At 66.4% G+C, this 19424-nt stretch overlaps 2 protein-coding genes across 6 annotated transcripts in view; both read right to left on the reverse strand.

The window, feature by feature from the left end:
- Positions 1-214: 214 nt before the first annotated feature.
- On the reverse strand, positions 215-8484 carry ZFAND2B (zinc finger AN1-type containing 2B). Of its 3 annotated transcripts, none has more exons than XM_075932922.2 (9): positions 8326-8484; positions 4138-4232; positions 3216-3347; positions 2443-2594; positions 1983-2087; positions 1770-1839; positions 1292-1368; positions 914-995; positions 642-761 (listed from the first exon to the last, which is right to left on the reverse strand). In XM_075932922.2, exons 1-9 carry the CDS (start codon positions 8378-8380, stop codon positions 717-719), a joined length of 813 nt encoding a protein of 270 aa, XP_075789037.2. In that variant the 5' UTR covers positions 8381-8484; the 3' UTR covers positions 642-716. The 3 variants fall into 3 exon arrangements, with proteins under 3 accessions (XP_075789035.2, XP_075789037.2, XP_075789036.2); XM_075932921.2 differs by having other exon boundaries at positions 914-998; XM_075932920.2 differs by lacking the exon at positions 914-995 and having other exon boundaries at positions 215-761.
- A 3087-nt stretch (positions 8485-11571) lies between these two features.
- RETREG2 (reticulophagy regulator family member 2) overlaps positions 11572-19424 on the reverse strand; it is a 28728-nt gene continuing 20875 nt past the window's right edge. For all 3 annotated transcript variants that reach the window (XM_089779601.1, XM_075932926.2, XM_089779602.1), the window contains 4 exons: positions 17790-17927; positions 17288-17382; positions 16282-16417; positions 11572-15269 (listed from right to left, as the gene is read on the reverse strand). In XM_089779601.1, coding sequence (XP_089635727.1) covers positions 14536-15269; positions 16282-16417; positions 17288-17382; positions 17790-17927 — 1103 coding nt within the window. In that variant the 3' untranslated portion in view covers positions 11572-14535. The remainder of the gene's footprint in view (positions 15270-16281; positions 16418-17287; positions 17383-17789; positions 17928-19424) is intronic.

Genomic DNA, 19424 nt, shown 5'->3' on the forward strand with positions numbered 1-19424 from the left:
GCCCAGCTGCTGCCAGGGGTGGGGCCTGTCGCAGAGGCAGGGGAGCAGTCAGTGATCACCGCCCCGAGCGGCTACGTTCCCCCAGGAAACGGGCAGCAGCTCAGGCTGGCTCCCTCCCCCCACGCAGCACGGAGGGGCTGAGGAAAGCCGGCCCAGCCCCACAGCAGGGGGGCACGCCCAGGCGGAGGTGCCCTGGAGCAGGCGCTGTAGCCAGCACTGGGGGCTGCCAGGCCTAGCTAAGGGGGCACAGCTGTCACACTGGGGGGTGGAATGAGACTGTCCTGCCCTTTCCGGCAGACGCTCCCTGTCCCAGCCAGGGGAGCCGCTGGCTGACTGCCGGGGGCTGCTCTCCCGGCTAAGGCCAGGGCCAGAATGAAACGGTGGAGCAGCCAGTCTCGGTGAGATGCTCAGCTGCCCCCCTGCGAGGGCCAGGAGCTCCCGTGTGGAGCAGCAGGACGGAGGGGACCCAGCATGCAGCCAGCCCAAGGCAGAGCACAAGTCCTGGGGCCCCGGGCTGGATCCCTGCACCTCAGGGGTCCCCCGCGCTCAGGCCGGCGGCGAAGCAGGCGCTGTGCCCACCGGTGCCCGGGGCTGCTGGGCAGAGCAGGTGCGCCCGGCGCCGGGTCCGTTGTTTCCAGCTGTGGAAGAGGCGGGAGACGCTCCCGACGTGGCGAACACGGAGCCCAGGCAGGGCCCAGCAGCCCGGTGCTCCCAGCTCAGAACATGCTGCAGTCGGTCGGCCTCGAACTCCGGCTCTGGGCCTGCACCGGGGAACAGGCCGATGTGACCAAGCACCACCCGCCCCGCAGGGCCCCCCCCCCTCGGAGCAGGCTGCCCCCAGGGCGACAGTCCGGCCTCGGCTTTCAGGGCCGGGAGTGGGGGGGCTGGGTGAGGGCTGAGGCGCCCGGCCCACCTGCCGCTGCTGCCGCCGCTGGTACTCCTCCTCGCTCACGGCTAGCGCCCGCGCCAGGGCCAGGTCCTCCTCCTCCTGCGTGCTGCTGGAGACAGCGTCGGGTCAGGGCAGCTCCGGGGAGCCCAGCGCGTAGGACTGGCAGGGACTCCAGGAGCGGGTCCTTCTACGGCCCCGGCTCGGGAACCAGGCCGCCCAGCAGCAGCAGCGGGGCCCTCCCCCGGCCAGGAAGCTGGGACCAGGCCAGTTAACGCACCCCGGCCCCTCCCCCCCACGGGGAGCAGCCCCCCGGCGAGCCTCAGCGTCACAGGCCCCGCCCACCGCCCCTGGGCCGAGGCGGCCTACGGTAGGGCCAGCGCGCCCGCTGTGATCCACCCCTACCTGGGCGGCCGCGCCGAGCCACACGCTGACTCTGCCAGGGACATCTCCAGCGCTCGCTGCAGCGCCTCGTCTTCGCTCTGGGGGGAGAGGGACACGCCCCGCTCAGCTGAGCCCAGGCCCGCAGTCGTGCTGTGGGTGCCCAGCCAGTCAGACGTGGTCGGAGGGAAGGCGTCTGGGGGCAGACCCCCCACCCTCACGCCCGCTGGCCTGGCAGGGCGAGCTCGGGGAAGGGGCTGGCGCTTCCCAATGGCTCCGTGTTACGACGGAGCGAGGAGAAAGGAGCCTTGGCCAGGGCGGCTCCGGGGCGCAGGCAGCCCAGCGAGCGCCAGTGCGACCTCCCAGCGCACACCAGCCCCGGTGCCGAGCGCCAGCCCTGCTAGCCAGGAGGGGGGCGCCGGAGCCGGAGCCGGCTCCGGAACAGGGTGTGCGCCTGGCCCCTCGCAGACTGGGACTGCGGAGCTCCCGCCGGGCCACTCACCAGTCCGTTCTGCAGCATGACGGCGGGGGGCGAGGCGCTGCCGGGCTGCGGGGTCACCATCACGCCGCCTCTGGGCAGGAGAGGAGCAGGGTTAGTGCCCGTGCACGGAGCACTGGGGGCGTCTCTGCCCCACGGCTGGGTCTAGCCAGCCCTGGCAGGCCCTGGGGGCGAGAGGAAGGGGGGGTTCCGCCAGCCCCTTGGGCATGCCCGTACCTGCTTGGCGCCGCAGCCGGGGGGCCAGCGGCTGGCCTGGACGCGCCTCTGCTTGAGGTAGCGGCTGCCACAGCGGGTGTCTGGGCTCTCGCGACGGCAGCGTGCCTGCGACAGAGCGCGGGGGTCAGCAACAGCTCCCCCTGCAGTGCCCCCCTCCCGTGCACGCTCAAGCCCAGCCCTGGGCCCCCACCCGCCATGCTGCTGGGCAGCCACTCGCGGTGCGCCAGGCCCAGCACGTGCCACGCTGCCCGCTGCAGGGCTGCTCGAACAGGCGCACTGGGCGCGCTGGCGGCTTTCACTGCAGACAAGCTCCAAGGCAGGGCCTGCGCTGCCGTGTGCCCAGCAGCCGCCGCTCTGAAAGGGGTCCTGGCCCCAGGGGGGGCATTGCCAGGCAGGGCCGGCGCAGGCAAAGGGTGGTGCTGGGCAGGGGGAGCACGGCTCTGGCACCCCTCCCCCGTACCCGGCTTTGGAGAGGGGGCGCCCCGCCCCGCCGCACTGGTGATCCAGCGGGTGCCGGTGCTTGAGGCAGAAGTTCCCGTGGCACTGGTCACAGATCACCTTCATCATCTCCCTCTGCTTGCAGCCGGGCTTCAGACACTTATTGGTGAAAATCTAGCGGGCGACACGGGCCTGGTGAGCGGCCGCCAGGCTCCACCTCCCTCAGCGCCCCTGGAGTCAGGAGACGGAGCCCAGCCCACGCCCCGCGGAATCCAGCCCCAGCGCCAGCAGGGACCAAGTGCTCCAGTGGGGACCAGCTTTTCGGTTCCTGGGGGTCAGGCGGGAAGGGCTCACTTGGCCCCCCCGACCTGCGTGCCAAAGGCCAGAGCCCCCCCCAGATCTCCCACCGCGCTGGCCCGGTCCCTCCCTACGGTAAAAGCAGCCAGGAAGCGGCTCCCCGGCGCGTCGGCCTCGCTCGGGACAGCTGCAAAACAAGATGCCGTTTCCAACCGGAGGGTCCCTTGGGTCTTGCGATGCCCCTCGGGGCTGTCCCAGGGCTCCTACCACAGAAGCCGCGCCCCAGGCCCAGGCGTCCCGCACCCAGCTCCACTGCTGCTCCCCAGCATAGACCCACGGCCTGGACGCTGCCCTGCCCCCACACCCATTACAGCCCCACCGGCCTGTGCTGGTCACGCAACGTAGCCAGTGCCCACTGGGGAGCCAGCTGACTCGGCTCCCCTCGCCCTGCCAGCGCTGGGCCGCCACGCCCCTCGGGCTCCCCGCCCCCAGGCCTACCTTGCGCTTGCGCTGGGCGGGGTCGGACTTGCAGTCCCGGTCGATGTGCTCCCCCACCACGCGGTCGGGCATCTCCCCCTTGCTGACGGGGATGGGGGTGTTGCAGAGAGGACACACGGGGACCTGCACGTCCTGGGAGGCAGAGGCCAGGCTGAGCACACGCTCCCCGCCCACCCCGGGCCCGGCTTGACCTCTCAGGCTAGTTCTGCCTGTGCCAAGACAGCTGGCCGGGGCACAGCCGTGCCTGGGAGCACCGGTGCTTCCAGCCCAGGCGCAGGAACCGGGGCCCGGCGGGAAGGTGCAAAGGCCTGTTCTGACCCTTCACCCACCCTGAGCTGAGCAAGGACTGAGCAAGGACGCAGCCTGCAGAGCTCTTGGGTTAAACTCCCCACGGGATCAGCCTTCCCGGCGAGCCAGGCCTGGTCCGCGTGGGGACGCTAGGCGCTCACTAACCCCACACAAGCAGTGCAGCCACGTGGCCCCACCCGGGGAGCGCCAGCGAGGTCATGGGGAGCCTGCCTCGGGGGGCGCGGAAACCCCCTTCCCCTGCGTCGACCCAACGGGCACAGCAGGCTACAGGCCACAGCTTTGGGGGCCGCCCCGGGCGAATCTCAGCCAGTCCCTTGCTCGCAGCCTCACTCAGCAGGCAGCGCTGAGCCAAGCTCACTGGCAGCAGAGCCGTTAGATGCTTTCCTATGGCACATGCATGGACCTGCTGGGCTCCCTCCCCCAGCTGGTCTGTCGCGCTCAGACCAGCACCAGACACAGCCCACCGCCGGCCCCTCCTGGCCCAGGCCTAACTGGCATGTGTGGGGCCCGATCCTGCGGTTCCTCTGGGAGCTGCAAGGCAGGGCGCGGTTGCCAGGCAGGTCCAACCCCCGTGGGGGGACGGTGCCCGGAGCAAGCCGCCCCTCCCACTTACCTTCTTGTAGGCAGAGGTGCATTGGTGCTGGGAGTAGGTGATGTGGTCGGTGCAGAATATCTGCTCACAGGCGTCGCACTTCAGAGGAAGAAAGTCTGGCAAGGAGGAGAGGCAGCAGGCGGGTTAGGGGGCGGCCCCAGCCTGGAGGGAGCCAGCTCTGGAGGGCAAACCCAGCCATGCCCTGCCTGGGGCAGGCAGGCTACGGGCTGCAGCAACCAAAAGGCCGAGCCATTGTATAGGAAGTCAAGTTCCTGGGGATGACCGCTCCCAGCATGCACTGCTCCAGAAGCAACCCACACTCCTGGCCTACACAAAGTGTGTTTAAAGGGTGGGGGGCTTTTCCTACCAAGCCTAGGCACAGCCGCCCCTTCTCCCTGCCGGGCCTGCCCCCAAACACTGGCCTAGGGATGGGAAGGACTAGTCTTACCAAGCCTAGGCACAGCCGCCCCTTCTCCCCGCCAGGCCTGCCCCCAAACACTGGCCTAGGGATGGGAAGGACTAGTCTTACCAAGCCTAGGCACAGCCGCCCCTTCTCCCCGCCAGGCCTGCCCCCAAACACTCGCCTAGGGATGGGAAGGACTAGTCTTACCAAGCCTAGGCACAGCCGCCTCTCCTCCCCCCCGGGCCTGCCCCCAAACACTGGCCTAGGGATGGGAAGGACTAGTCTTACCAAGCCTAGGCACAGCCGCCTCTCCTCCCCCCCGGGGCCTGCCCCAAACACTCGCCTAGGGATGGGAAGGACTAGTCTTACCAAGCCTAGGCACAGCCGCCTCTCCTCCCCCCCGGGGCCTGCCCCCAAACACTGGCCTAGGGATGGGAAGGACTAGTCTTACCAAGCCTAGGCACAGCCGCCCCTTCTCCCCGCCAGGCCTGCCCCCAAACACTGGCCTAGGGATGGGAAGGACTAGTCTTACCAAGCCTAGGCACAGCCGCCCCTCCTCCCCCCCGGGCCTGCCCCAAACACTCGCCTAGGGATGGGAAGGACTAGTCTTACCAAGCCTAGGCACAGCCGCCTCTCCTCCCCCCGGGGCCTGCCCCAAACACTGGCCTAGGGATGGGAAGGACTAGTCTTACCAAGCCTAGGCACAGCCGCCTCTCCTCCCCCCCGGGCCTGCCCCAAACACTGGCCTAGGGATGGGAAGGACTAGTCTTACCAAGCCTAGGCACAGCCGCCTCTCCTCCCCCCGGGGCCTGCCCCAAACACTGGCCTAGGGATGGGAAGGACTAGTCTTACCAAGCCTAGGCACAGCCGCCTCTCCTCCCCCCCTGGGCCTGCCCCCAACACTCGCCTAGGGATGGGAAGGACTAGTCTTACCAAGCCTAGGCACAGCCGCCTCTCCTCCCCCCAGGGCCTGCCCCAAACACTCGCCTAGGGATGGGAAGGACTAGTCTTACCAAGCCTAGGCACAGCCGCCTCTCCTCCCCCCAGGGCCTGCCCCAAACACTCGCCTAGGGATGGGAAGGACTAGTCTTACCAAGCCTAGGCACAGCCGCCTCTCCTCCCCCCCCGGGCCTGCCCCAAACACTGGCCTAGGGATGGGAAGGACTAGTCTTACCAAGCCTAGGCACAGCCGCCTCTCCTCCCCCCCGGGCCTGCCCCAAACACTGGCCTAGGGATGGGAAGGACTAGTCTTACCAAGCCTAGGCACAGCCGCCTCTCCTCCCCCCCGGGCCTGCCCCCAAACACTCGCCTAGGGATGGGAAGGACTAGTCTTACCAAGCCTAGGCACAGCCGCCTCTCCTCCCCCCCGGGCATGCCCCCAAACACTCGCCTAGGGATGGGAAGGACTAGTCTTACCAAGCCTAGGCACAGCCGCCCCTCCTCCCCCCCGGGGCCTGCCCCAAACACTGGCCTAGGGATGGGAAGGACTAGTCTTACCAAGCCTAGGCACAGCCGCCTCTCCTCCCCCCGGGCCTGCCCCCAACACTGGCCTAGGGATGGGAAGGACTAGTCTTACCAAGCCTAGGCACAGCCGCCTCTCCTCCCCCCCGGGCCTGCCCCCAACACTGGCCTAGGGATGGGAAGGACTAGTCTTACCAAGCCTAGGCACAGCCGCCTCTCCTCCCCCCCGGGCCTGCCCCAAACACTGGCCTAGGGATGGGAAGGACTAGTCTTACCAAGCCTAGGCACAGCCGCCTCTCCTCCCCCCCGGGGCCTGCCCCAAACACTGGCCTAGGGATGGGAAGGACTAGTCTTACCAAGCCTAGGCACAGCCGCCTCTCCTCCCCCCCGGGCCTGCCCCAAACACTGGCCTAGGGATGGGAAGGACTAGTCTTACCAAGCCTAGGCACAGCCGCCTCTCCTCCCCCCGGGGCCTGCCCCAAACACTGGCCTAGGGATGGGAAGGACTAGTCTTACCAAGCCTAGGCACAGCCGCCTCTCCTCCCCCCCGGGCCTGCCCCAAACACTGGCCTAGGGATGGGAAGGACTAGTCTTACCAAGCCTAGGCACAGCCGCCTCTCCTCCCCCCGGGGCCTGCCCCAAACACTGGCCTAGGGATGGGAAGGACTAGTCTTACCAAGCCTAGGCACAGCCGCCTCTCCTCCCCCCCTGGGCCTGCCCCCAACACTCGCCTAGGGATGGGAAGGACTAGTCTTACCAAGCCTAGGCACAGCCGCCTCTCCTCCCCCCAGGGCCTGCCCCAAACACTCGCCTAGGGATGGGAAGGACTAGTCTTACCAAGCCTAGGCACAGCCGCCTCTCCTCCCCCCAGGGCCTGCCCCAAACACTCGCCTAGGGATGGGAAGGACTAGTCTTACCAAGCCTAGGCACAGCCGCCTCTCCTCCCCCCCGGGCCTGCCCCAAACACTGGCCTAGGGATGGGAAGGACTAGTCTTACCAAGCCTAGGCACAGCCGCCTCTCCTCCCCCCCGGGCCTGCCCCAAACACTGGCCTAGGGATGGGAAGGACTAGTCTTACCAAGCCTAGGCACAGCCGCCTCTCCTCCCCCCCGGGCCTGCCCCCAAACACTCGCCTAGGGATGGGAAGGACTAGTCTTACCAAGCCTAGGCACAGCCGCCTCTCCTCCCCCCCGGGCATGCCCCCAAACACTCGCCTAGGGATGGGAAGGACTAGTCTTACCAAGCCTAGGCACAGCCGCCCCTCCTCCCCCCCGGGGCCTGCCCCAAACACTGGCCTAGGGATGGGAAGGACTAGTCTTACCAAGCCTAGGCACAGCCGCCTCTCCTCCCCCCGGGCCTGCCCCCAACACTGGCCTAGGGATGGGAAGGACTAGTCTTACCAAGCCTAGGCACAGCCGCCTCTCCTCCCCCCCGGGCCTGCCCCCAACACTGGCCTAGGGATGGGAAGGACTAGTCTTACCAAGCCTAGGCACAGCCGCCTCTCCTCCCCCCCGGGCCTGCCCCAAACACTGGCCTAGGGATGGGAAGGACTAGTCTTACCAAGCCTAGGCACAGCCGCCTCTCCTCCCCCCCGGGGCCTGCCCCAAACACTGGCCTAGGGATGGGAAGGACTAGTCTTACCAAGCCTAGGCACAGCCGCCTCTCCTCCCCCCCGGGCCTGCCCCAAACACTGGCCTAGGGATGGGAAGGACTAGTCTTACCAAGCCTAGGCACAGCCGCCTCTCCTCCCCCCCGGGCCTGCCCCAAACACTCGCCTAGGGATGGGAAGGACTACTCAGTCTACTAACGGACTGTCCCATAAGCAAACGCTTCTTGGACAGTCGACAAGATAGCTGGATAGCCCCCCACTCAAATACAGGCGGGGGGGGGGGGGGTACTTCAAAGTGGCAGCACCGGGTCAGGGGCAGTTCCCAACCGGCCCAGGCCTTGGCTCTGTTGCCTCTGAAGTAGCAAGAGCCCGGCAGCCACTCGCCCGAGGAGGCGCCTTACGGACCATCCACCGGGGGAGCAGGAGCCGCGCGCGCAGCAAAGGGGCGTTGTCCCCGCGGTGCCCCCGACGGGGGTGATGCCGCGGGCTGAGCAGAAGCGGCCCCGGCCCGCGGGGCGCTCCCGAGCAGCTGGGCTCCGTGAACCGGGCGGGGGGGGTCAGCCCCGCGCCCAGCCCGCCCCCTCCCTGCGGCCGCGAGCCCGGGGCCCGCCCTGGGACTTCGCCTCGCGCTGCTCGGGGGCCGGGACCGGACACACGCGCCGGCCCCGCGGGGCCCTCCCGGGGCAGCGACGAACCCGCCCCCCCGGGCCCCCCCCGGCCGGCAGGGTCGGGCTCACCCAGGCGCTTGCAGGCGGGCTCGGAGCAGTGCGCGCCCAGCTCCGGGAACTCCATGGCGGCGCCGGGCCCGGCAGCGAGGGGCGGGGCTCCCAGGGGCCCGAGGGGCGGGGCTACAGGATGGGGGGCCGAGGGGCGGGGCTACAGGATGGGGGGCCGAGGGGCGGGGCTCCGAGGGGGTAGAGGGGCGGGGCTATAGGATGGGGGGCCGAGGGGCGGGGCTATAGGATGGGGGGCCGAGGGGCGGGGCTCCGAGGGGGTAGAGGGGCGGGGCTATAGGATGGGGGGCCGAGGGGCGGGGCTATAGGATGGGGGGCCGAGGGGCGGGGCTCCGAGGGGGTAGAGGGGGGGCTCCGGGGGGGCAGCTGCAGGGACCGGGGAGACCGCTGGGGCCCCCCGATGTCAGGGGATGGGGGGGCACCCGGGGGCGGGGCTACGCGGGGGGGGGGGGCACCCGGGGGCGGGATCGACCCACCCGGCGGCCGATCAGGGACCGACCCCGGCGCTGCCCGAGCGCGGACCCGGAAGCCCCGCGCCGCCTCCTGCTCGGCGGACGCACCGACGCGGTGACGTCACGGGCACGCCATAGCGTGGCCGCGCCTGGCTCCTCCCCGCCGTGCGGCGCTGCGCGGTGGGCGGGGCCCGGGGCGGCCGGGCTCCCCCGGGTCCTAGCGCCCGCCGCGTCCGACTCTGCACCCCCATCCGCAGCCACGTGACTTTCAGGCAGCCGGTGGTTCGGTTTTCTTGGTTCCCAGGGACACAGCGGGTCGCTGGTAGCTCAGGGACCCAGAGCAGCCAGCGTCATTCCTCTGGGGGGGGGGTTCCGGGCCCTTCACCCCTCACCCCTCACCGGCCAAGACTGACCCACTGCCAGGCCTGGTTTCCAGCCTGATGGCAGCCCCTGGCTGTATCCTTTGTCCCTAATCTCCTGTGTCTGGCCCAATGCACATCTGGAGAGTCAGCCTCAGCCTTCCCCTCATGCAGAGTGCGCTACGAGGGGGAGGGCTGACACACACACACACACACACACACACACACACACACACACACACACACACACACACACACACACACCCGGATCCAGCATGACTGACACACACACACACACACACACACACACACACCCCGATCCAGCATGACTGACACACACACACACACCCACCCTCCCCCCCCCCACACACACCCCCGATCCAGCAAGGACTGGATGTAACAGCACCCCCACTCCGGCACACCCTGGCATGCAATAAGTAGGTTTGACAAGGTTTGCTCTAGAGCAGGCCGAGCGGGCTGTTTCCTCTAACTGGTTAGCCTTCAGGTGTACCAAGCGGATTGTTTCATCACTTGCTCCAGTATCTCCCCAGGTGTCAAAGTTAGGCTGCTGGATCCAGGGCCGGTCCTAACCAATTAGTGGCCCCTGGGGACTGCCTGGCCTGCTCGTAGGAGCGTCGGTTTAAAAACACAGGACAAAAATGTGTCAAGCAAAAAAATGAAAAAGCAAAGCAAAATGCCGGGGGTCGGGTCAAAATGCAGTCGCAGCCTGCCCCTAAGACCGGCTCTGTTGGTGGCCCCTTGAAAATGGTGGCCCTGGGCAATCACCTGACTTGCCACCCCTAAGACCGGCTCCGGCTGGGTCTATAACCCCCAGGTCCTATATGTTCCCCCTCTCAAAGACGGGGTCTCTGTCTGCCCTTCTCCGGCACTCTGGGACCTCGCCCGTCCTCCAGCAGCCCCTGGAGTCATCGCCGAGGGGTCCCAGGCGGCTTCAGCAAGTTCTTGGAGTCCCCTGGGAGGGGCGGCGCCAGGCCCTGTCATCCTGAACACAGAGAATTCACCAGCGATCCTTGCACTGCTTGGTCCCTGCCTTAGCCTGTGTCCCTTTCCTCAGGCACTGCCTGGAGGGTCTGCTCACCAGTCCCTTTCTTAGTGAAGGCAGCAGCCAAACAGCGTTCCTGCTGCTGCCCAGCTAGCTCCATGCCCCGAGCAGAGACCTGCACTCAGGCTTGCCCCGAGGGGACACAGAGAGCTTCTCATTGCCTTGAGCGTCCCTGCAGAGGCAGGACTCCTGTTACACTCCTGCCCTCGTGACTGTCTCGGCTGCCTGTGCGCCCTCCTCCGCAGGCAGTCCGTGTGCCCACTAGTGGGGGCCCCGTGCTGAGTTTCAGGTCACTGGGGAGCCCTGGGGCAGTGCTAGCGGCCTCTTACGGTTCTTCCTCTCCGGAGCCGGCAGCTGTCCTGCACCTTTTCCCTGATTTCCTTCCCAGGGGAACCCACCTCCCAGCTCTGCGTTCCCTCAAGTCTGCTTCCTGGGCCCCAGTGGCCTTATTCTGCTGGCCCATCTCCTTTCCTCCCAGCCACGAATCTCATTTCACAGTCACCCCCCCGCCTTCTTCCACCTGCCGTCGTGCCAGCTCCCGCCGCTGGCCAGAATCCAGTCCACACTGGCTGTGCCCTGCCGCTCTCCGGAACAAGAGTCCTTGGATTTTACTGGACCCTGCTTCGCCAACAGATGGCCAGTAGTTGAAGGGTCCCACCCCTCCCCCGTTACTGGGTTTCGTGGTTTGGAGAGATCTGCCCTTAGCTCTCGTCTGGCCACGGGCAGAGGCAGGAGTAGAACTCAGGCAGCTGAGTCCCTGCCCAGCGCTCTAGCCAGCTGACTAGCAGGCAGTGGAGCCCACAGCCTCCATGGGCCCCTAGGCAAGGGGTGTGTACGGGGGGGGGGCTCTGCACGCCTGGAAGGGGCAGGGCCGAAGGCAGCCACCCCTCAGCACTGCTTGGAAGGCAGCATCCCCCTCCCAGAACGCACAGCAGGGGGCTTCAGCCGTGATTTCAGGGGCTGGGGCCCATTGCAGGCCTGAGAGCAGGGGCTCCTGAGGTGACGCTGTGCAGCCGGAGGCTGAGAGCATTCCAGTCCCAGCTGAGTCCCCCGCCCCTCCTCCCTGCAACAACCCCACAAGGCTGCGGGCTCAGGAACCACAAGCAGCCGCCTGGAGGGGGCTTCTCTGAGCAGGGAGGGAGGGGAAGGGAGAATCCAAGCCCGTCGCCCAGGGCACAGCCTAGCTCCCTGCCCACACCGCCCTGCCCTGCGGCTGGGACGGGCCTTGGGCCTGAGCAGAAGCTGGAGGCAGCTGTCAGGTGGCGTATGGCTGCAGGCACAGTCACAGGAGGGAACCCCCGCATCCCTGAACAGGGATTTCTGCCCCCCAGCCCAAGAGGAGGGGGTGTCTGGAAGACACAGTCGAAAGGCTCCGTCCCATACAACCAACAAACTTTATTGCCCAGAACTTTCTCCTCACTTCTTTGGGTTTTATTTTTATTACAAATTCTACATGTTGCTTTTCAATATTGCCATAGAATGAACACTGCTGACAAGCGCCCCCCCCCTGCGCCCCTGCCTGCTGCTGGTAGGGAGAGGAGCCCGCGTCTCTCGGCCAGGCCCTGCAGACCTACCAGCAGCACCCGAGGCTCCGGGGGCACGGAGCTGAGACAGGGCCAGCAGGCACATACAAGCACAAGCAATCACATCCCTCCCCGCTCCTGACAGGAAGGGGGAGGGGAAAGGGGAGTGGTGGGGTGCCCTCTGTGCCCCTACCCCACACAGTGACTGGCTGAGCGCTGCACAGAATCTGGGCCGTGGGGACGTTAGCACCCTCGGAGCCGTGCTGCTGCCAGGCGAGCCGTGCACCCAGCCCTGCGACCGCAGGAGGCTGCGCTGTGCACTATTCCCAGGGCAGCACTGGCCGGGGGCCCAAGTTTTGCTTGGGCAGCTGGCCGGGAGCTCGCATCCAAGCCGATCGCAGCCACCCTCACTTCTGAGGGCGACGCGCGAGGGACACGGTGCCCTCCGAGGCAGAGCTGGGACCTGCAGGCTCAGGGCGGTGCCAAGGGGGCAGAGCAGGCGGCGGGTGGCCCAGGTCGGGCTGCGGCTCTACCGTCTCTACTCGCTCACTCCTCAAGCAGGGCTGAGCGCGCAGAGGGGCCTAGCTCCAACAGGCCAGGAGGGGGCAGCGCTAAGGGATTCCTAGACTCAGAACACCCGCTCCCAGGGGCTGCTCCATGCGACAGGGCCGGGGTTGGGCTCCGTGCCCGGAGCAGCGCAGCAGGGACAGAACTCTCCCCCCCCCCCCCCAGCTCTCGGCCCTGGCCCCAGGCAGGGGAAGGGCGCATGGGACACACCCACTGCCACTGTGCTGTAAGCCCAGAGAACTCGCCCTGGCCAAGGGCCTGGCCCTGGGGCTCTCGGGGGCACTTCCTGGAGCACAGGGCCCTGCTGCCTGGATAGCTGTGCTGTCAGGCCTGAGCCACGCCCCCCGCGTGCCCTGAGGAGCTGACGCGCGCTCAGCTCCGAAGGGGAAGCTCTGGGGGAGGGGTGGCGGGGCCCGGGTGGCTACTGCCCCGCAGCCTCTCGCTTTCCATCAGCACCTCAGCGAGAGCTGGCAGGAGAGGCCAGCACAGCCCTGCTCACGCACCAGACTCCCACTGCCCCGCACTGCTGGCCAGGGAGCCCTCCCCCCGCCAGGTCTACACACAAGCTTAGTGCCCGGCTCAGGCAGGCCTAGCCAGAGCCTGGGGCACGCGGAGGGACCACAAGCTGAGGGCTGTACAGAAGGTGTGCGCGGCAGGCAGGGGCTCCAGCAGCCTTGCCTGTGGATGTGCTGGCCTGCCTGCCCACTGTTCGAGGGGCCTTTTCCGCCTCGGCCTGCGGTGCGTCCTGGGGACGTGCGGAGCCCGGCTGAGCTGGTTCAGACACTGCCCAAGGCCGGCTGGGCCTTCACACGCGGGCTGTGACGTTTCCCCTGGGTGCTTCCCAAGGCCCCTCCGCTGTGGACAAACTGCCACGTCAGCTTACAGCTCAACCCTCGGAGCTAAGAGCCCCACTGTCCCCATCCCGGGGCGTCCCAGGCCTGCTCCAGGACCACGGCAGCCATCGCCGGCAGGGACAGAGCTGGAAGGGCCTGGGGCTGCGAGACCTCCTGCTGGAAGGGACACCAGAAGCCCATCGGGGACACTCTCGGGAGCCCTGGGCTCCCAGTGGCCAGAACGGGAGATGCTTCCAGCAAGCCAGCTCGAGGGGACAGGGTTCAGTCCCTCACACCCCCGCACGCTCCCAGCCCTGCCCACGGGAGCCAGAACTGCGAGGAGCAGGTTCCCTGGGCACACGGGGGCTGGACCCGGGCTGCCCAGCAGGGATAGGCCAAAGCCAGGTGACAGAGCGAAGCTGTGTGGGTGCGGCCCTGGGTCGGGAGGGGGCACACCTGGGTCGGGTGGGTCGTGCAGTAAGAAAACAGAACGCTGCTGAAAAGCAGCTTTTAGTTCTTAAATGAAAGATTTGGGGGGGGGGGGGGTGTCTCCCTCCCACAGATACTGCCTGTGCAGCCCCTCGGACAAGGGCTACAAAACAATCCGTTCCTGCTCTGCCCCCACAAGCCGCGTCCATCAACACTTCCAAAGCGCTGGGGAGCCAGCCAGCTGCCGCAGCAAGAGGCTAGACAAGCGGCAGTGGCAGGGAGCCAGGGCCCGGCAGGCATCTATCTAGAGCCACCCGCCTGCCACCGCGGTTAGGTAGGAGAGAGCCTGGACACACTGGAACAGAGGCAAGGAGCGACTGGCCCAGACCTAGAAGCTGCTCCATTCGCAGCAGCTGTCTCCAAGCCAGAGAGGTGGTGTAATACAGGCCAGGCAGCGGGGAAACGCCCAGCGCGCGGTTCAACGGCGGGGACACTACGATTTGGTACCAGCCTTGCAGACCCGCTCTGCAGCCTTTTCCTTGCTGGTAGGAAGCGGCCTGCCTTTGCTCCCCCCACTCGGAGATTACGTTGTGTTTCCCTCCCCCCATCCACATGAACCACAGAGTTAAAATTATTTACACTGTCAGCCATTTAAAACCCCAATAAAAGCAGGCTGCGTCTGTCCTACCGGGCTCGGGGCACAGCAGCCGCTACATCTAGCTCAGGACTCTGCGTGCAAAACGAAAGACAAGTCAAAATACTGCACCATCACGAGGAAGCGCTGGCTGGGGGTGGTGCTACGTTTGCGGTCTGGTCCCCCAGCCCCCCACACACAGAGCGAGGAAGGCCAGGGAGGTTGGGCTATTCCAGACACAGCACATGAACACAGACTTCTTGCCAGCCCAGGCAACACGAATACCTAAAACGCACTGGACATCTCAGCAGGAGTCCACCCTGCCTGCCTGCCAGGGATGGCGACGGGACGAGCTAAGACAAAGACGACGCTGCGCCCGCCTCCTCGGGGTCATCTCGCTGCGGCAGCTCAGAAAGTGCAGGCGAGGAGGAAGCTGGAAGCGGAGCAACAGGCGATTCCAGCCCTTCCTGCCCTCCGAGTCCCAGCTCGACATCCATTTGCTCCAGCTCCCTCTGATCCAGTAGCTCAAAGTCATCCGCTTCCCCCTCCTCCTCAGGAGGAGCCGCTGCCTCCGTCTCCGTCTCCGTCCCCACCACTTGGGACTCTGACAGCTGCGCCTGGAAGCTCAGTTTCTCTTCTGGCTCCGTGGGGAGGAACTCGGAGAGGGACGGCCCCTCGCTAGCCTCGGAGGAGCGCAGCAGGGCCGAGAGGGTGTTCTGCACCACCGTGGTGATGGCCGAGGCGACGATCTCCTTGCTCAGCACATCAATGCAGGTGTCCGAGCCAGGAGCTGCCGCAGGCTGCGGCTCCGCGCCCCCGGGCGTGCCCTGCCCGTTCCCATTGAAGTGCGTGTTTACAAAGTGGAGGGGAGAGGCCAGATGGAGGACAGAGAGCTGGGTGTCCGCAGCTTCCTTTTCCGCCGAGTCCAGCTCGTGGGCAAGCCCGGGGCCCACGGGCACGCCGAAGGCATCGTCGTCACTGTGTGGCCCCAGGTCTCTGGAGTGATACTCTTCCACGGAGGGGAACTCGGCCAGGTCCTTGGCGAAGGCCTCCTCCGGCTCACTGTGCAGGCTCTGCCGATCCAGGTCTGAAAGGCACAGCAGGCAGGGCATTAGCAGCGGCACCAGCACGCCTCCACCTCTACACACCCCCACTGCACAGAGCCCAGGGGGCCCCAGCCAGCTCCAGGCGGATCTGTGCCCCCAGGGCCTCTCTGTCCGGGCTGGCGTGGGAGCAGGGAGCTGCCCTGTTCTCCCACGAGAGGAGCACTGGAAGGAACACGGGTCTGCGTTCGAGCTCCTGCACGGTTAGCGTCTCCCTGCCTAGGGTGCGGAGCAGACAGCTCCCTGACCAGACTCCTCCGCCTGCCGCTGTGCCTGTCTCACCCGCATCCTCCCCCTTTCGCTCCCTCCTCAAGCCTGCCCCCCACATGACGAGCGGCACGGCTATGGGATGCGACGCCCCGCCCCACTCGGGACGTAAAATCCCATCTAACTGGTTAACTGGCTAAACGGTAAACCAATTACCCAGGAGGGGATGCTCCAGCCCTACCAGTTAACCCTAACCAGCTCCTTGGCCAACCACTGACATCCCTAGTCCCCAGGGCTCCCTCCCCACTTCCCCGGGACGCGGCTGAGTGCCCCACACAGCCCTTGCTGTGCCATACGCCACGCGTGGCTGAGGCGCCAGAGCACGCCGTGTCCCTGGGCAGGGTTCCTGCCTCTCTGCGAGCCAGAGGACCGCGCCGCCCCCTTCCCAGGAGCAGGGCCCCGCATGGGCTGGGATGTCAGGCAGCAGGGATCAGCCAGCCAGAGCAGTCGCGACTGCAGAAGCCACGAGGAGATGGCTTAGGGAGATGCCCCAGCAGCAACTGCCCAGAGCCCCTCGCTGCGGGGGCTGGGCTCTCAGCCCGGCTAGGAGAGTTTCCAACAGCCCAGGCCAGGGGAAGATGGGGCCAGTGACCCCCTCCCAGCCCCGGTCTCCTCCAGCCCTCCAGGGGACTGTACCACCTCCAGGGAGCGGGGAGGGGGAGCAAAGCCCACCAGTTCCTACCATCCAGCTGCGTCAGGGGGAGGGTGGGAGCCGAGGTCACGACTTACCTTCAGACACGTCCGTCAGCTGTGGGGTGGTGGCCCTGGAGACAGAGAAGCCCCCGCTCTCCAGGATGGAAGCCTCCTCGTCAGAGAGCTCAGAGTCCGTAATGGCCAGCGCTAGCGCAGTCTTCTTCACATCCACCTGTGGCGGAGGAGAGCCGGGGACACTTGGCTTTGGCGCCTGCCCGACCGCGCTCCCTGCCAGAGCCGCAGGGGCAGACGCTGGCGGCCGGGTGAGGGGTTACACGGGGCGCTCAGGCTGGTTACACAGAGGTCTCTCGCTGCACCCGGGGCGAGCCTGGACGGGTCTGCGTCCCGCCAGCACCCGGCACAGAGGATCCAGCCACGGGCACGCGTACGACTCCTGAAATCCCCATCGCAGGGATGCAGCGCGACACAGCGGCAGCGCGCCCAGGCCAGGCTCCGCCCCCACCGGGACAACAGGCGGCCACTGCAGATGCTGTTAGGTGACCTCAACGCCCAGCATGGCTTCTGCCACCAGCAGCTGCAGCAACCCCAGGCGCCTGCCCCGCCCACAGCATCGGGCCTTCCCCCTGCCTGCGGAGCACACAGGAGCTCTGCCAGCTGTCTGCACCCCCGCCTGCTGGCCAGGGGCAGGGGGACTCCCTCCACAGCCCCTCAGGCTGCTCCGCTCAGAGGGGGGGAGTTCCGGGAGAGCAGGGCAGGGCCTTCCCACACCACAGGACTCCCCCACACGGCCACCGGGCAGACTGACACCAGGCTAGCAGCGCGGTTCCCACCCACGTGCACCACCAGTGGCCCAGGCGGCCGGCTGGGGGCGCTCTGCTAACCAGCAGGGTGGCACTGGACTCTGCTGGCTGGCCGCCCACGCGCCCAGCTCCAGGGAGCACCGTTATCAGTGACACCGTTCCGAGAGGCAGCTCACCCCTCCAACGCCCTCGGAGGAGTCCTAGCCCGGCCTCGCCCAGGGGAAGGGACTGGCTCAGCTCTCCGGAGAGCTGTGGCTACCTACTGCACAGCTCCTCCTTACCACTGGGGAGAAGCCAGACAGCTCCGCCTCGCTCTCACTCTCCGTCTCCGCCATGGGCTCATCCCCTGCCAGGGGCTCGCTCCGCTCTTGGCGCTCTGTGCGGAAACAGAAGAGACTTCCAGCTCCGGGACAGGCGGAACAGGCCTGCTGGCCCCTCTAGCCCCTCCCCGCCTCCGTCTAAGGGCCAGGCCAGGTTTGTTCTCTGCAGCCCATGCACTGGAGCCATGCCTGGCCCAGGTTAAGTGTGCCCGTACCATGTTCTCACCCCCTGCACTGCATGACAGGCCACAGCCAAGCCAGCTGCCCCTGCCCCCGCTCCTTACCCCAGCATTGCCTGTGCTCTGAGCTACCCTGTCACTCCTAGTCAGAGTCCCTAGGACGCCCCTTTCTTCCTCTGCTGCTCCCCACCCTCCATGGGAGCTCCCCGCCTGCCAGTGCTGCGTTAGCGGGCCCGTGTTCCCAGCCAGCCACGGCAGAGGAAACAGAACAGGCATCGCCTTACTTTTCTTTGCGTGCTTCCGGTGCTGGGTCTCTGCTTTCATGCTGTAGTCCAGCTTCATCAGGACAGGCTCCAGCCGCGTGTACATCCTCTGGATCAGCTCGTGGTACACCACCAGCGGCCACAGCAGCACGCTGAGCACTGGGAATGCAGAGAGAACCCAGAGCCCGTTAGCCGTTCGGAAGGGATCAGCGGTACTGTGACTCATGGCACTGCGCAAATCAAGGGCTCGCCCGTCTGCGCACTGCTGGCAGGTCTAGTCACCAGAGCCCAAGCCCCGCATCCTCAAAGTGGGAAAGGTGCAGAGAAAGACGACAGAACTGAGGAGGGGTACGGGAAGGCCTCCATGCGGAGGGAGTAAGCAGATTAGGCATGTTGAGCGTGGGCAAAGAGATTACCGACCTCTGCCCTATCCCGTCCTACAGGCATGACTGGTGCGGAGAAAGCCACACCATGCCACGTCCCCCTTCAGGTACCAGAACTAGGGATCACACACTGAAAGCTTCAAACAAACAGAAGTGCGCCCTCTTAGTGCACAGTCAGCCTCGCCCGCGGTGTGGGTGAAAAGGAAGGGGATAAGCTCCGGGAGGCCAGGTCCATCAGCGGCCAGAGGTGCGCTCCCTTGCTCTGGGATCTCTACACCTCGACGCCGGAAGCTGGGACTGGATGACAGAGCATGAGTCATGGGACTGTTTATTCTCTCGGCGCTGTCACACGGGAGACTGGCCATTGGTCTGACTCTGTGGGGCGGCTCTTCCACTAAGGCAGGAACCAAAGGCCAGTTCCTTCAGTGGCCGGGCCCACGCGAAGTCAGCTGAAGAGCAGGCTGGTGGCAGTAGCCCCACCCTCACCACCCCGCCAGCGCGGCTCACTGCCCCACTATGCCAGGGCTGCCTTCCCCCCATGTGCAGCTGTCCTGACCGTCACGCCCCTGCTAGGACACAGCCTGAGCTCTGTGTGGTGCAATCAACTCCCCTCCTTCCTGACCTGCCTCACATCCCAGGTGCTAGTGATTCAACACGGCTGGCTTCTGAAAGGGCAGCAGCAGCCTAGGGCTGGCAAGCACAGGGGTGCCCCAACTGGAAGCCAGCATGCCCAGCACCTGAGCAACCCATCAGCTAACGCTGCACTCGAGCAGGGGCGGAGCAAGGGGCCAGCTGTCCGCGTTTCCAAGCTACTGCTCTAATCAGAGAGCAAAGCTCCTTAGGGTCGCCGAGGACTCCCATTTCCTGCCGACTTTCCCTCCAGCTGCCCAGCAATTGTTCCATTCCAAACCTGGGAGACGTGGACTTGTTCTGTTAAATGTCCAAGGGACACTGCATTTCTCTGCTCCCTGACCATGTCAGAGATACCCGGAGGGGGGAAGTAATGTCCTTCATCCGGCCAATCCCCTGCCCCCCCGCCTCTCACGCGTTCTAACCAACATGCCTCTAATTAGCCTGCTTGCAGTCACAGTGCTCATACCATGTGGCCTGATTTAGGTTGGACATGAGCAGGGCTCAACAAATAATACAATCTACTCGACCAAGGCGAGGAGATTGTAACCCAGAGGAGCCGGGTTTGGGCGATCTGTGCACGCGCAGATTGCCGGACAGAGCGACCAGTGAGTGGGGCTCGCCGCGGTTCCGTGAGCCCTGG

Source organism: Pelodiscus sinensis, chromosome 7 (genome assembly GCF_052426305.1).
Source record: "Pelodiscus sinensis isolate ZL-2025 chromosome 7, ASM5242630v1, whole genome shotgun sequence".
Lineage (NCBI taxonomy): Eukaryota > Metazoa > Chordata > Testudines > Trionychidae > Pelodiscus > Pelodiscus sinensis.

What these genes read in the sequence shown, in the direction of transcription:
- ZFAND2B (XM_075932920.2), bottom strand. Translation starts at nt 8,380, where the DNA reads ATGGAGTTCCCGGAGCTGGGCGCGCACTGCTCCGAGCCCGCCTGCAAG. An exon ending in GCACCTCTGCCTACAAGAAG is followed by an intron (nt 3,348 to 4,137) that starts GTAAGTGGGAGG and finishes TCTGCCTCCCAG; the next exon opens with GACGTGCAGGTCCCCGTGTG. An exon ending in GGCTCGGCGCGGCCGCCCAG is followed by an intron (nt 762 to 1,291) that starts GTAGGGGTGGAT and finishes TCCCCGGTGCAG; the next exon opens with GCCCAGAGCCGGAGTTCGAG.